At 43.5% G+C, this 16,135-nt stretch overlaps 2 protein-coding genes across 2 annotated transcripts; one reads left to right on the forward strand and one right to left on the reverse strand.

Annotated features, from left to right (window-relative positions):
• The first annotated feature begins 6,337 nt into the window (after positions 1-6,337).
• On the forward strand, positions 6,338-8,800 carry LOC124265033. Its single transcript, XM_046699815.1, has 2 exons — positions 6,338-6,718; positions 7,975-8,800. The coding sequence occupies exons 1-2, from the start codon at positions 6,697-6,699 to the stop codon at positions 8,589-8,591; spliced, it is 639 nt and encodes a 212-aa protein (XP_046555771.1). The 5' UTR covers positions 6,338-6,696; the 3' UTR covers positions 8,592-8,800.
• Positions 8,801-12,568: 3,768 nt separating this feature from the next.
• LOC124265030 (iduronate 2-sulfatase-like) lies at positions 12,569-13,936 on the reverse strand. Its single transcript, XM_046699812.1, has one exon. The coding sequence runs from the start codon at positions 13,934-13,936 to the stop codon at positions 12,569-12,571; it is 1,368 nt and encodes a 455-aa protein (XP_046555768.1).
• Positions 13,937-16,135: the final 2,199 nt, after the last annotated feature.

Below are 16,135 nucleotides of genomic sequence, written 5' to 3' on the forward strand. Positions count from 1 at the left end.
CACGTGATGTAATGTACTGGTGTCTCGTGATGTATTGGTTCTGGTGTCTCGTGATGTATTGGTACTGGTATCCCGTGATGTATTGGAACTGGTCTCCCGTGATGTATTGGTTCTGGTGTCTCGTGATGTATTGGTACTGGTGTCACTTAATGTATTGGTTCTGGTGTCGCGTGATGTATTGGTTCTGGTGTCTCGTGATGTATTGGTGCTGGTGTCTCGTGATGTATTGGTACTGGTGTCTCGTGATGTATTGGTTCTGGTGTGTCGTGTTGTATTGCGACTGGTGTCTGGTGACAGGTATTGGTACTAGAGTCTCGTGATGTATTGGTTCTCGTGTCTCGTGATGTATTGGTACTGGTGTCACGTGATGTATTGGTACTGGTGTCTCGTGATGTATTTATACTAGTGTCCCGAGATGTATTGGTTCTGGTGTGTCGTGTTCTATTGCGACTGGTGTCTGGGTGACAGGTATTGGTATTGGTATCTCGTGATGTATTGGTTCTGGTGTCTCGTGATGTATTGGTACTTGTGTCTCGTGATGTATTGGTACTGGTATCCGTGATGTATTGGTACTGGTCTCCCGTGATGTATTGGTTGTGGTGTGTCGTGTTGTATTGCGACTGGTGTCTGGTGACAGGTATTGGTACTGGTATCAAGTGATGTATTGGTACTGGTGTCTAGTGATGTATTGGTTCTGGTGTCTCATGATGTATTGGTTGGTGTCTCGTGATGTATTGGTACTAGTGCCCCATGATGTATTGGTGCTGGTATCTCGTGATGTATTGGTTCTGGTATCTCGTGATGTATTGGTACTGGTGTCTAGTGATGTATTGGTGCTGGTATCTCGTGATGTATTGGTTCTGGTGTCTCGTGATGTATTGGTACAAGTGTCTCGTGATGTATTGGTACTGGTATCCCGTGATGTATTGGTACTGGTGTCCCGTGATGTATTGGTTCTGGTGTCTCGTGATGTATTCGTTCAGGTGTCACGTGATGTATTGGTACTGGTGTCTCGTGATGTATTGGTACTGGTATCCGTGATGTATTGGTACTGGTGTCACGTGATGTATTGGTTCTGGTGTCTCGTGATGTATTGGTTCTGGTGTCTCGTGATGTATTGGTACTGGTGTCTCGTGATGTATTGATTCTGGTGTCTCGTGATGTATTGGTACTGGTGTCTCGTGATGTATTGGTACTGGTGTCTCGTGATGTATTGGTACTGGTGTCTCGTGATGTATTGGTTCTGGTGTCTCGTGATGTATTGGTACTAGTGCCCCATGATGTATTGGTGCTGGTATCTCGTGATGTATTGGTTCTGGTATCTCGTGATGTATTGGTACTGGTGTCTAGTGATGTATTGGTGCTGGTATCTCGTGATGTATTGGTTCTGGTGTCTCGTGGTGTATTGGTACTTGTGTCACGTGATGTATTCGTACTGGTATCCCGTGATGTATTGGTACTGGTGTCCCGTGATGTATTGGTTCTGGTGTCTCGTGATGTATTCGTTCAGGTGTCACGTGATGTATTGGTACTGGTGTCTCGTGATGTATTGGTACTGGTATCCCGTGATGTATTGGTACTGGTGTCACGTGATGTATTGGTTCTGTTGTCACGTGATGTATTGGTTCTGTTGTCTCGTGATGTATTGGTACTGGTGTCTCGTGATGTATTGATTCTGGTGTCTCGTGATGTATTGGTACTGGTGTCTCATGATGTATTGGTTCTGGTGTCTCGTGATGTATTGGTACTAGTGCCCACTGATGTATTGGTGCTGGTATCTCGTGATGTATTGGTTCTGGTATCTCGTGATGTATTGGTACTGGTGTCTAGTGATGTATTGGTGCTGGTATCTCGTGATGTATTGGTTCTGGTGTCTCGTGGTGTATTGGTACTAGTGTCACGTGATGTATTCGTACTGGTATCCCGTGATGTATTGGTACTGGTGTCTCGTGATGTATTGGTACTGGTATCCCGTGATGTATTGGTACTGGTGTCACGTGATGTATTGGTTCTGGTGTCACGTGATGTATTGGCTCTGGTGTCTCGTGATGTATTGGTACTGGTGTCGCGTGATGTATTGGTTCTGGTGTCACGTGATGTAATGTACTGGTGTCTCGTGATGTATTGGTTCTGGTGTCTCGTGATGTATTGGTACTGGTATCCCGTGATGTATTGGAACTGGTCTCCCGTGATGTATTGGTTCTGGTGTCTCGTGATGTATTGGTACTGGTGTCACTTAATGTATTGGTTCTGGTGTCGCGTGATGTATTGGTTCTGGTGTCTCGTGATGTATTGGTACTGGTGTCACGTGATGTATTGGTTCTGGTGTCGCGTGATGTATTGGTTCTGGTGTCTCGTGATGTATTGGTACTGGTGTCTCGTGATGTATTGGTTCTGGTGTGTCGTGTTGTATTGCGACTGGTGTCTGGTGACAGGTATTGGTACTAGAGTCTCGTGATGTATTGGTTCTCGTGTCTCGTGATGTATTGGTTCTGGTGTCACGTGATGTATTGGTACTGGTGTCTCGTGATGTATTTATACTAGTGTCCCGTGATGTATTGGTTCTGGTGTGTCGTGTTCTATTGCGACTGGTGTCTGGTGACAGGTATTGGTACTGGTATCTCGTGATGTATTGGTTCTGGTGTCTCGTGATGTATTGGTACTTGTGTCTCGTGATGGATTGGTACTGGTATCCCGTGATGTATTGGTACTGGTCTCCCGTGATGTATTGGTTGTGGTGTGTCGTGTTGTATTGCGACTGGTGTCTGGTGAGGTATTGGTACTGGAGTCTCGTGATGTATTGGTTCTGGTGTCTCGTGATGTATTGGTACTGGTTTCACGTGATGTATTGGTACTGGTGTCTCGTGATGTATTGGTACTGGTGTCCCGTGATGTATTGGTTCTGGTGTGTCGTGTTGTATTGCGACTGGTGTCTGGTGATGTATTGGTACTGGTATCTCGTGATGTATTGGTACTGGTGTCTAGTGATGTATTGGTTCTGGTGTCTCGTGATGTATTGGTACTTGTGTCTCGTGTTGTATTGGTACTGGTGTCTCGTGATGCATTGGTACTGGTATCCCGTGATGTATTTATACTAGTGTCAAGTGATGTATTGGTTCTGGTGTGTCGTGTTGTATTGCGACTGGTGTCTCGTGATGTATTGGTACTGGTATCAAGTGATGTATTGGTACTGGTGTCTAGTGATGTATTGGTTCTGGTGTCTCATGATGTATTGGTACTGGTGTCTCGTGATGTATTGGTACTAGTGTCCCGTGATGTATTGGTGCTGGTATCTCGTGATGTATTGGTTCTGGTATCTCGTGATGTATTGGTACTGGTGTCTAGTGATGTATTGGTGCTGGTATCTCGTGATGTATTGGTTCTGGTGTCTAGTGATGTATTGGTACTAGTGCCCCGTGATGTATTGGTACTGGTGTATCGTGATGTATTGGTTCTGGTGTCTCGTGATGTATTGGTACTGGTGTCTCGTGATGTATTGGTACCGGTGTCACGTGATGTATTGGTACTAGTGTCTCGTGATGTATTGGTTCTGGTGTCTCGTGATGTATTGTAGTGGTGTCTCGTGATGTATTGGTACTGGTGTCTCGTGATGTATTGGTACTGGTGTCCCGTGATGTATTGGTTCAGGTGTCTCGTGATGTATTGGTTCTGGTGTCTCGTTGTTTATTGGTACTAGTGTCTCGTGGTGTATTGGTACTAGTGTCACGTGATGTATTGGTACTGGTATCCGTGATGTATTGGTACTGGTGTCCCGTGATGTATTGGTTCTGGTGTCTCGTGATGTATTGGTTCAGGTGTCACGTGATGTATTGGTACTGGTGTCTCGTGATGTATTGGTACTGGTATCCCGTGATGTATTGGTTCTGGTCTCCCGTGATGTATTGGTTCTGGTGTCTCGTGATGTATTGGTACTTGTGTCACGTGATGTATTGGTTCTGGTGTCACGTGATGTATTGGTTCTGGTGTCTCGTGATGTATTGGTACTGGTGTCTCGTGATGTATTGATTCTGGTGTCTCGTGATGTATTGGTACTGGTGTCTCGTGATGTATTGGTACTGGTGTCTCGTGATGTATTGGTACTGGTGTCACGTGATGTAATGTACTGGTGTCTCGTGATGTATTGGTTCTGGTGTCTCGTGATGTATTGGTACTGGTATCCCGTGATGTATTGGAACTGGTCTCCCGTGATGTATTGGTTCTGGTGTCTCGTGATGTATTGATACTGGTGTCACTTAATGTATTGGTTCTGTTGTCTGGTGATGTATTGGTGCTGGTGTCTCGTGATGTATTGGTACTGGTGTCTCGTGATGTATTGGTTCTGATGTGTCGTGTTGTATTGCGACTGGTGTCTGGTGACAGGTATTGGTACTAGAGTCTCGTGATGTATTGGTTCTCGTGTCTCGTGATGTATTGGTACTGGTGTCACGTGATGTATTGGTACTGGTGTCTCGTGATGTATTTATACTAGTGTCCCGTGATGCATTGGTTCTGGTGTGTCGTGTTCTATTGCGACTGGTGTCTGGTGACAGGTATTGGTACTGGTATATCGTGATGTATTGGTTCTGGTGTCTCGTGATGTATTGGTACTTGTGTCTCGTGATGTATTGGTACTGGTATCCCGTGATGTATTGGTACTGGTCTCCCGTGATGTATTGGTTCTGGTGTCTCGTGATGTATTGGTACTGGTGTAACGTGATGTATTGGTTCTGGTGTCTCGTGATGTATTGGTTCTGGTGTCTCGTGATTTATTGGCACTGGTGTCTCGTGATGTATTGATTCTGGTATCTCGTGATGTATTGGTACTGGTGTCTAGTGATGTATTGGTTCTTGTGTCTCATGATGTATTGATTCTGGTGTCTCGTGATGTATTGGAACAAGTGCCCCGTGATGTATTGGTTCTGGTATCTCGTGATGTATTGGTTCTGGTATCTCGTGATGTATTGGTACTGGTGTCTAGTGATGTATTGGTGCTGGTATCTCGTGATGTATTGGTTCTGGTGTCTCGTGATGTATTGGTACTAGTGCCCCGTGATGTATTGGTACTGGTGTCTCGTGATGTATTGGTTCTGGTGTGTCGTGATGTATTGGTACTGGTGTCAAGTGATGTATTGGTACTGGTGTCTCGTGATGTATTGGTACTGGTGTCCCGTGATGTATTGGTTCTGGTGTGTCGTGTTCTATTGCGACTGGTGTCTGGTGACAGGTATTGGTACTGGTATCAAGTGATGTATTGGTACTGGTGTCTAGTGATGTATTGGTTCTGGTGTCTCATGATGTATTGGTTCTGGTGTCTCGTGATGTATTGGTACTAGTGTCCCGTGATGTATTGGTGCTGGTGTCTCGTGATGTATTGGTTCTGGTATCTCGTGATGTATTGGTACTGGTGTCTAGTGATGTATTGGTGCTGGTGTCTCGTGATGTATTGGTACTGGAGTCCCGTGATGTATTGGTTCTGGTGTCTCGTGATGTATTGGTTCTGGTGTCTCGTGATGTATTGATACTGGTGTCCCGTGATGTATTGGTTCTGGTGTCTCGTGATGTATTGGTTCTGGTGTCTCGTGATGTATTGGTACTAGTGTCACGTGATGTATTGGTACTGGTGTCCCGTGATGTATTGGTACTGGTATCCCGTGATGTATTGGTACTGGTGTCCCGTGATGTATTGGTTCTGGTGTCTCGTGATGTATTGGTTCTGGTGTCACGTGATGTATTGGTACTGGTGTCTCGTGATGCATTGGGACTGTGTCCCGTGATGAATAGGTATTGGAGTCACGTGATGTATTGGTTCTGGTGTCACGTGATGTATTGGTACTGGTGTCACGTGATGTATTGGTTCTGGTGTCACGTGATGTATTGGTACTGGTGTCTCGTGATGCTGTACTGAAGCCCTCTACCTACATCATTCAATTGCTACAGCCTTATAGTTATATTGAGAAATATTTAAATGTCCAAGTCATATCTATCTAAGGCCCACTTTTGGCCGTATACTGCGTGTCTAGTTTGTCCGTGATACGCAGGGCGGTGGGGTAGGCAAGCGGTTGAAGCGTTCACTCGTCACGCTGAAGACCCGGGTTCGATTTCCCATATGGGTACAATGTGTGAAGCCAATTTCTGGTGTCCCCGCCGTGATATTGTTGGAATATTGTTAAAGGCGGCGTAAAACCATACTCACTCACTCACCGTTGCAAGCAACTGATAAAACTACATCTGATGGAGCTTTCCTCCAATATGTCAGATGTAACTGAAACTGCGCTAAGTGAGGCGTCCTGCACTAACTCACTATTAACGTAACCCAAAGACTGAATAGTTGCTATGTTATTCTCGCTAGACAAAAGTACATAGCGTTACTCCTCCTGTGCAAGTTGAAGCCAGTGTGTTGAAGTTTGTTAGTCTCCGGCTACACGTAACGGTATTTCGTCTAACATTGATGGCACACCAGGAAACCATCCTGTGGTGTTATTCCAGATGTAACCCACGTCATTTCTGCCAGTGGGTAACGCAAGCCTTTCATCAAATGTTGACCTAATTCTGTGCAATCCCGCTGTTGCGGGAGGCGTTCCAACTCGACACGTGTTTACACTTCGACTCACCGACTTACTCTATGTCGTTTCTCAGATTGAGATTCAACATTACACATAAACTGTGGATATTTGTGTTTCCAAAGAATATTCAAGAATGTTCAACAGCTATTCTCCAGGTAGGTGTTTTACAAGTTTAACATAGGGGCTGCATATATCCTATACTATGATGCATATATTCCTGGCCTATTGTAAAGGTTACATTTACCAGGTGCTACGTCATGTTATAGAAACGGGGTCAATACCCTTCGCTGCTGCGTTCAATATTCATTGCAACAATGAAGATGTTTGTGCATTAATTTAAGTTATTTGTGCAAAGATCTGTAATGTGATTATTTCACCATATATTTAAGATGTGTATAAGGTGTGGAGGCTGTTTCGTTCATTGGATATGACAAAACGTATTTGGCAACCTACATGTCATGTGGGACATATATTTACTACATATTGTTTGACACATGTCATCATCTACATCTTTTATTCCATGCAGTGACAATACCTGTGAAGATAGGGTTAGAGTGAGTGAGTGAGTGAGTTAAAATATATAGCCACATCGGCAATATTTCAGCCATATTTTCTAAGGGTAGGGGCCAACTTTCCCCTTCCAAGGAAATGCTGGTTGCAGCACTGTAATGTAAAATGTGTTACTATTATGGAGAGACCTACTATATGAATTGTCCACCTATAACGACCCGGGGTAGAATTGATCTTCAGTAACCCACGCTTGTCGTAAGAGGCGACTAACGGGATCGGATGGTTATGCTCGTTGACGTGGTTGACACACATCATCGTATGATGCTCGTGCTATTGATCATTGGATTGTTTGGTCCAGACTGATTATTTACCAGAAATGGGTTTCACATGTTGTACCCATAAAGGCCGGTTCGTCAGCGTGCCGAGCGAACACTTTAACCGCTAGGTAACCCAATCGCTGCTGAAGATCAACATAAACCGATGAGTGAGTGAATTTAGTTTTACGCCGCCTTTAGCAACATTCCAGCAATATCACGGCGGGGGACACCAGAATGGGCTTCATATATTCTACCCATGTGGGGAATCGAACCCTGATCTTTGGCGTGACGAGCGATCGTTTTAACCACTAGGCTACCCCACCGCCCCCACAAACCGATGAGATGAGTGAGATGCTGGTAAATTATTAGTTTCTTAGAAATTACGGGGATGATAATGTTTTGTCCTTGGGCTTCACTGGACAGGTTAGGAAAATTTGTTGTAAGTGATTTTATTTTGTCAACACTTACACAGATTCACGCATCCAAGCATAAACGCAAACAAATTTGAATATTAAATATTAAAAATATTAAATGACAGATGCTTCAATAATAAATAATTTATGTTTTTTTTCTGTTATCTGTAGGCTTCGTCTCTAAGGACACACCATGTGACTCACCCCTAAGGAGGGAGTTTGACGTCTTCTGGAAAACGAGTCTCGCTGAGGAGGAGGTCAGTGACACTGCCGCGGTCTGCAAAATTACCCGCGACAAAGGGGAGACAACTCTCACGCGTATTTTCTACGAAACTGCGGCTGACGGTCCGCGAGCTGAAGACAGGTTAGTTGAATGGCTTCCCGATGAACCATTCTGGCAAGACGCAGATGAGATCAACATTAAGATCTTTCTAAGTTATTCTCCCCAAGGAGCGACCTCGGAGGGCCTCGTTAACTTTCTCCATGACTTAGAAGCTCAGGGCATTGAAGTCGGCATGACTCTACGATTTGCTCGACTGTTTAGAGTAGGTACTGAAGACGAAGCGATAGAAAACAAAGATGGCCTCCGACTTTTACATAACAGCAAGGTGAAGGTCGACGTAGTGCGTGAATGTGATTGGTTGTATTTGATGGATGTTTTGAAGAACAGAGAAGCGCAGAAGCAGCACGAGAGGAGGTCAAGGTTTGTTAAAAAAGAACTAACTAAGATATTTACTGACCCACATGATGAAGAAACCAGCACTGACAACGTGACAACGAAGCCATAACACAGGAAATGGAAACGATGTTACACGTTGAATAATACTGTTTACTATTTTCAAGGAAGTCATTGAGAGATAGTCAAGGGCTTGAAGATCTAAAGCAACAGGTGGCCCAATTGTGTAACAATTGAATAATTTATTCCATATTTAAATATTTCATTTCACTGCTGCAACGTTTGGTTGAACAGACCTTGCAAAACAAGAACATGGGAAAAGAAATATCATGCTAGTAGTAGAATGAAATAAATCTCGTTTCGATATTAAGCAGCGCTTGGGACGAGCGTTCGATGACGACCTTAAATACTGTAACTATTTTCACGTAATATTTGTCTACCCGGTGAATATCCAGTATAATACCCCAGTGAAAAGAACTGGACACTGTTTCACAAAGCTACCGTAGCGCATATTTTAACGTATACTTCATACTGTCCTAGAACTATGATCGCTTTGTGAAATAAACCTGCATTTTACAATACTATTATAGCATTGGGTCAATCCAGTAGGCTTCAGCTTGCTATACCGTTTGCGAATAAATGTGAGGCAATAGTAACTATTTCTGTGTCATAAGAAGTAATCTTGTATGCATGTTGTTTTCAGTGGGAAAGGGAATGCTGATATTTAACGATGATGCCGTTACACATGCCTGAGGTGAGGTGAGGTGAAATTGGGTTTAACGTCGCGCTGGAGAATATTTCGCTCATATGACGACGTGCATGCGTGTGTATGTGTATGTGCAGCTGCTTGTACTAGCCCAGATTGAAGCTGGTTTTATAGTGCTAGCCCACTGAGATACCATGCCGCAGTGAAGCATGAATACCCCACTCAGACACATTATACTGACCCCGAGCCGACCAGTCCTTGTTGTACCCATGAATGCCGAACGCCTGGCAGGGACCAACAAGTACCATATTTTAACGTCTTTTGGTATGACGTGGTCGGGGATCGAACCCGCTCTCCGGGCGGACGCTCTAACCACTACACCACGGAGGCGGTCACACATGCCTGAAGATCAAATGTATTACCAAGATCTGTGTCAGTGCAATTCAGGTAAACAACTTCCTAGAACAATGTCGTATTGGCCTGTTTATATTCAGTGAGCGTTTTATCCTGTTAGGTGCTAATGTATACAGGTATGCAATTAAACTGACTATTTCCTTGTGAACCCTTGAAGGTCCGGGTTAGAACTGATCTTCAGCACCCCACGCTTGTCGTAAGAGGCGACTAACGGGACCGGGTGGTCAGGCTTGAAATTGTCATCCCTTCAATGGACATTCATGAACTGTGTAGGTAAACAACAAAGTCAAAATAAAAAGACTGTACAATTTCAACAAAGAACCCTGTGGTCTTGTTTGTTGTGTAACACCGTATAGCAGTATCCTGATAGGACACTCTTCAAATAATAGTTTGTTCCAGATAAACATGTGCCTCCTGTAATGACATGTAGCTGACCAACCAATCCACATAGTTGCCTCCCAAGACAAGGTTGCAGGGAACCTATTTTTAATATTAAACACCACGTGGTTAATCATATGAAAAGTTAATATATAATATGTGACAAATATCATATCATGTCACTGCATCAGGCGGAAGACGAGGTAGCGTTCGATTATGATGATGATGATGATGATGAGTAAGTTCATATTTAACGTCACATCGGCGATATTTCAGCCATATGGTGACTAGAAAACTTAACTATAAGAAATGATTCATCTCTAAGAAATTATGATGACGATGATGGCGACGATGACGGCGACGTCCAATTTCTACTGCGCCTTCAAACTGAATCCGGGAAAGAAAAAAGAGTGAAAACTACTAAATTATTTATTTCATGCTTCTCCATAAAGTTTACAGGATGTACAATAATGGATAGAATATAAACCCGTTTGATTCTAAAAACCTGGAACACAAAACATGGAATGTCAGCAAACGATGCCTTGCATAATATACATATAAATGACAAAAAAAAGGCCACCAAACAATATATACACCCATCCTCGGGCATCATGTGTATTATTTAACATGGTAAATGTCATGGACCCATTCCCGACCGCCGCTTCGATTCTGAACCCGGTTCGTAAAGCAAGACTTTGAAAGAGTGAGTGAGTGAGTGAGTTTAGTTTTACGCCGCACTCAGCAGTATTCCAGCTATATGTCTGTAAATAATTGAGTCTGGACCAGACAATCCAATAATCAACAGCATGAGCATCGATCTACGCAATTGGGAACATATGACGTGTCGACCAATTCAGCGAGCCTGACCACCCGATCCCGATAGTCTCTTACGACAAGCATTGGTTACTGAACGCCAATTCTAACCCGGATCTTCACGGGTACTTCAACTCTTTCATTCATAATTGGAACAAGCATCGACATCAACGTTACGTCTGACGTCTCAAACAGAACTCAGAACGCCTCCTTGCATGTTAATCTCACCACTCATGAAACATCTCTCAGTTACACACATCGAGGTATTGTATACAGGAATTCTTGCGGAAATCCTTTCCATATGAGGCATTTTGATTGGGTGTTGATTTCAAGCTCGTGAGCGAATGAATTCCTATGTTAATTTGGTGCTAGGATGGAGGACAATGATGGCACTTCTGAACACGAGTGAGTGAGTGAGTCAATATTTTACGGCACATTGGCAATATTTCAGCCATATCGTGACGACAGAAATTCATAAATTAAGAATACATCTTAGAATACTTTATAAAAAAAGCTGTCATCGAGGACAGTATAACTACTAGAATATCACATATATTATCAAAACTAAATTGAGAAAATTAAATATTAAGCTTTTCATTGACAAACAATATAAAAGTGGGCTAGAGATCGCAAGCAACTAAAGTGAGGCCACTATATTTGACCGAAGGAGAGGTGACAAATGTCAAGGAATATGTTCATATCACACTCGATCATAAAAGATTGAAACGGCGGCTCTCTGGACAATCACCGTTTCAGGCTTCAAAGATATGCTGGTACAAGATATGTATATCATGTATTCATACTGCACATATTGTCTATCCTTTACAAGCAGCTTCATAGATGCATGAGTCATGGTTGTTTTACGGGGTTGTATGCAAGACAATCTCGAAGTAAGACAACGTCAGCGAAAGAGTGAGTGAGTTAGTATGGTTTTACGCCGCTATTAGCAATATTTCAGCAATATCACGGCGGAGGACACCAGAAATGGGCTTCACACATTGTACCCATGTGGGGAATCGAACCCGGGTCTTCGACGTGACTAACCAACGCCTCAACCACTAGGCTACACCACCGCCCCCTTGGTGAAAGACGTTTTTCCGCGCAGTAAAAGGCCTGAAGTAACTAAATCTTATGCCATCAAGGCAGCGATTGATAAGTGAGTGAGTTTAGTCTTACGCCGCACATTTAGCATACAGCTATATGGCGGCGGTTTGTAAATAATCGAGTCTGGACCAGACAATCAAGTGATCAACAGCATGGCCATCGATTTACGCACCTGGGATACGATGACAAGCGTCAACCAAGTTAGCGAGCCTAATCAGCCGATCCCGTTAGTCGTCTTTTATGACAAACACGGGTTACTGAAGACCAATTCTAACCCGGATCTTCACGGGTGGATTGATACGAGTACGTGAGCGACTTCAACACTTATTTGGGGAATGTAAATCATGGATTCTAGGCCAAAACAGGCAGGTTGAATTCATTAACATGTAGGGATCCAGACGGTCTGGATACCAGGACACACGTACAGTCTGATCACCCATTGTGAACATCCGATTCCCATTACTCTAACCTTAGACAAGATCCTTGTTGAGTCATACATCCTTTGATTACAGACATCCACTGAATAACGGCTGCTGAGGTAAGCGTATGACGCGGTTTGATACGTCAGAAGAAGATGCCAACAGATACCCTAACAGACAAGTTAGAGTTCGCAGATAGTCATATCTCTTCACAAGTCATTGTGGACATCCAATCCTCAGTAGTCTCAGCAGACGTTAAATATTAACATATCTCCATCCTGCTCGGAGCTGTTTACTAAGCTGTGACCTCAGATTTGTATAACTCGGTTCCTGGGCCCTGTTTCGGTTCTCTTCCGGATCTATTCCGTGGTCGTACAGCTCGACGCCGCGTAGTTTGTCCCACTCGGGTCTCAGATGAGGCTTGAACGTTGCCCACTCGGTGTAACGGTATCTGTCGGTTCTGATGCTGTAGCCCATCACGTCGAGCCCGTTCCTGCCGTTTTTGTCGTGGGGAAACTGCGAAAACGCGGCCTTCTTCCACCCAGTTATATTCGGATTCTTGAATAAAGGAACAAAACTTTTCCCTTCCGTGCACAACAAAATCTGACTGGAATTCTCAGGACACAATTTCATCTTCGGCAGTCCCGCCAAGTCGACGAGTGTTGGGAAGAGGTCAACGAACTCTACAAGCTGTGACGTCACAATACCGTTATCCGTCAGGCCGGGAACTTTGACCATCATAGGTGCACGTGCTGCGAGTTCGAAAACTGTCTCCTTCTGCCATTCACAGTGTTCGCCCAGCTGCCAACCGTGGTCGCCCCAGAACGATACGATTGTGTCATTGGCGAGTCCAAGGTTCTCAAGTTCCTGCACCACACGCCCTACATTATAGTCTGTGAAGCTAATAGAACTGTAATACGCCCTTCGCATGATCAGAGTTAAGTTCTTAGGGAAGGTGTAATTAATAGATCCAACGTCGTGGAGATTGTACGGTCTCACGTTCTTGTAGGTACCCAGTCTGGAGAAGTTATGCCAGGCAAACGCCGGCATGCCTACGGGTGCAAAGTAATTATCTGGCAGTTGTAATGAATCCAAGGGATAATATTTCTCAAACCTTTCTGGATAGTTCCATGGTGTATGGGGCTTATGGAAGCCGACAGCGACGAAAAAAGGCTGCTCACCGCTCTTAGCTTTAGGGGCAACGTCGTTCAACGTCTTAACTGCAAAGTCAGCAATTTGAGTGTCGATTAATGGCGTCCGACGTTCTTCCGCTTCCGTAACAGCTTGCCATAACAGGCGGTTCGAGGGGTAATCGTCCTTTCCTAGAAAATACGGATCGGTCCATGAAATAGGATCATTATTCCCCGAGGCACGTTTTCCAGGATGAAATATTTTACCCATTCCGACTGTCCGATAACCATTTTCCTTGAAGTATTGTGGTATTGTTGTGAAATTACCGCCCACTATGCGCCAGTAGTGTTTGAGGTCCCACACGCGGGTCGTGTCAGGTCGCCTGCCGGTCAGAACGGAGGTACGACTTGGGCTGCATATAGCTTGCGATACGTAACTTCTCTGTAGAACCAGACTACTCCGAGCCAGGCGGTTGAGATTCGGTGTATACATAACAGGATCGCTCGGAGAAGGGGCATTGTTTCCTGAATAGGCTCCTAAATTAGGTCGCAGATCGTCCGCTACGAAAAATAAGACATTTTTCCTCCTTAACTGGGCCCCACACAGAGTAAACAAAACTGCTGCGAAGATTACGTTAAACATGGCGAGACTCGAGTTAGTATATGTATGTTCCTGAAGATAGACGATTCACACACCAGGTTGCTGTGAGAAGAGTTATCGCCGAATACTCACTGATTTCACTGATTCACTCGACCATATTTACGTCTTTTACTGGACTGAGTGTTGTACTTCCTTACCCACTCGCTTCAGTCATGGCCGACTAGCAGTGCTAAAAATAGCCACACTCCGCTCGCTTCCGCGCGGGGACCGTATAATCATCTGTTATTTCTTTATGCCGGGCTAATACTGAAAACCTAATCGGCTCCTGGTGAATAAATTAAATATGAGTTCCACTCAAGTGTAGACTGATTTGGCAAGATGCTCCTTTGAATAAGACATATTTTTTTCTAGGACAAAATGCCAGTATAAAAATGTCCATGTATTTTAGATCTGTCAGGTCAAAGATCTAGTCTTTTCTCGCTTGTATTATGACGAAATTTTTAATATTCGCCCGCATGTTATATGAATTCAGTCTGTAAATATACTAGAGTGGGTTCGGCTTCCCATTACCAAGCATCAAGCATATACTGCTTGACTGCGTGGACTTTTCGACTGCAAGGGATGCGCATTGTGAAGCGGTAAATCTGAAAGCCCCGTTTTCCTGCGTCAGCGGGTATCTCATTGTTAGCTACCTGACCTGTACCATAAATTGTAGCTCTGTAATGTGAATAACAAATTTCCTGCTTTTGAATTTGGTGCTACCACATTTTCTGTTTTTAAATAATAATGAAATGTATATAACTTAATTACGTTTAACAAAGTCCACCAGTATACCAGTCAAGCTTTTAAACACGACATGTTTGTTTTGTTAATTAATTAATGACCATCAAACAATGTTGATTCGCCGCCAACAAGGTTGATGTATACCGCTAGGTGGCTGAGCTGACACTGAGCTGACACTGAGTGAGTTCGCTAATCACGTCGTTAATTGGGTCTTGGGGGTAGTAAATCAGTTCGCTATAGCCGTTAATTCGCTACTCACGAGTTCGTTATTCGCGTATAATTTTAATGATATTATAAAGGACTACTGACGGGACTTTTAAATTTGTTCGCTATATCCGTTTGTACGCTATATCCGTGTTCGCTATATCCATGTTCTACTGTATATGTTTTCAAAGTGGAACTCATTTATACTTTGCAGTTAAAATGTGTATGAATTCAGACTTGATCTCGTCACTATATGGCTGGAATAATGCCGATGTGACGTAAAACTCAACTCAACTCAACTTATAGATTACCCACAATCCAATCCCGGCGGCCATCTTGGTAGTCTGGGACCGCAGACTTTCTCTTATGTACTGTTGACAATCTGTCGTCAACAAGGAGACGATGTCGACAGTTTCACGGTCCATGAAGCACATTATCTCCTTCCACCCAGCCTTTTCTGCAGTGTTAAAGCCCTAAATAAAGCATTTCCTCAGCTTCTCCCATCTCACCGGGGATCCTTTTCAATTTAAATTTGGATTATTTGTTGCTATGAAAATTATATATACTCATGAAAACGAATAAAGGAACATATGAAAGTACAAGCAGGAGCGCAGCCAGCCAATTATTTCCGTGTAAGCCCGATAGGTTGGAAAGCTTTATATTTAGATAGTATTGAGGGCTTTCTCAACCTATTTAGCAACAATCATGTGTAAGCTCGGGCTATTTTTATATAATAGTAGCTACGCCCCTGACAAGTGTTCCTATATGCTTGTCCAGGTATCTTCACAAGGTATGTATTGAACTGTGGGTGAAATTCTGGAAATAAATAAAGGAACACTTGTACTTTCATATGTTTTCTTAGTCGTTTCTATGAGTATGTCATAGAGTAAACCATTTCAATAAGTTTCTGTAAAACTTCATCCATTCAAACAACATAATTGTTTCAATATATATCCAAAGTACACGGAAATTCTATCCCCTTTGTCTGTTTAATGTATTCAGCAATCCTTCGGTGTAGCCCTCTTATCAGCCCTTAATTCTTAATGTTATCAGTAAATGCCAATTAACACCGCCCTACATCATAACGTGGCGTAATGTCCCTAT

Source organism: Haliotis rubra, unplaced genomic scaffold, assembly GCF_003918875.1.
Source record: "Haliotis rubra isolate DU_JTF1 unplaced genomic scaffold, ASM391887v1 Scf958, whole genome shotgun sequence".
Lineage (NCBI taxonomy): Eukaryota > Metazoa > Mollusca > Gastropoda > Lepetellida > Haliotidae > Haliotis > Haliotis rubra.

Excerpts from the sequence above, each read along its gene's own strand:
- LOC124265030 (XM_046699812.1), bottom strand. The coding sequence starts at position 13,936 with ATGTATACACCGAATCTCAACCGCCTGGCTCGGAGTAGTCTGGTTCTA.
- LOC124265033 (XM_046699815.1), top strand. The coding sequence starts at position 6,697 with ATGTTCAACAGCTATTCTCCAG. Across the intron at positions 6,719-7,974 it reads GTTCAACAGCTATTCTCCAG|GCTTCGTCTCTAAGGACACA; the intron begins GTAGGTGTTTTA and ends TGTTATCTGTAG.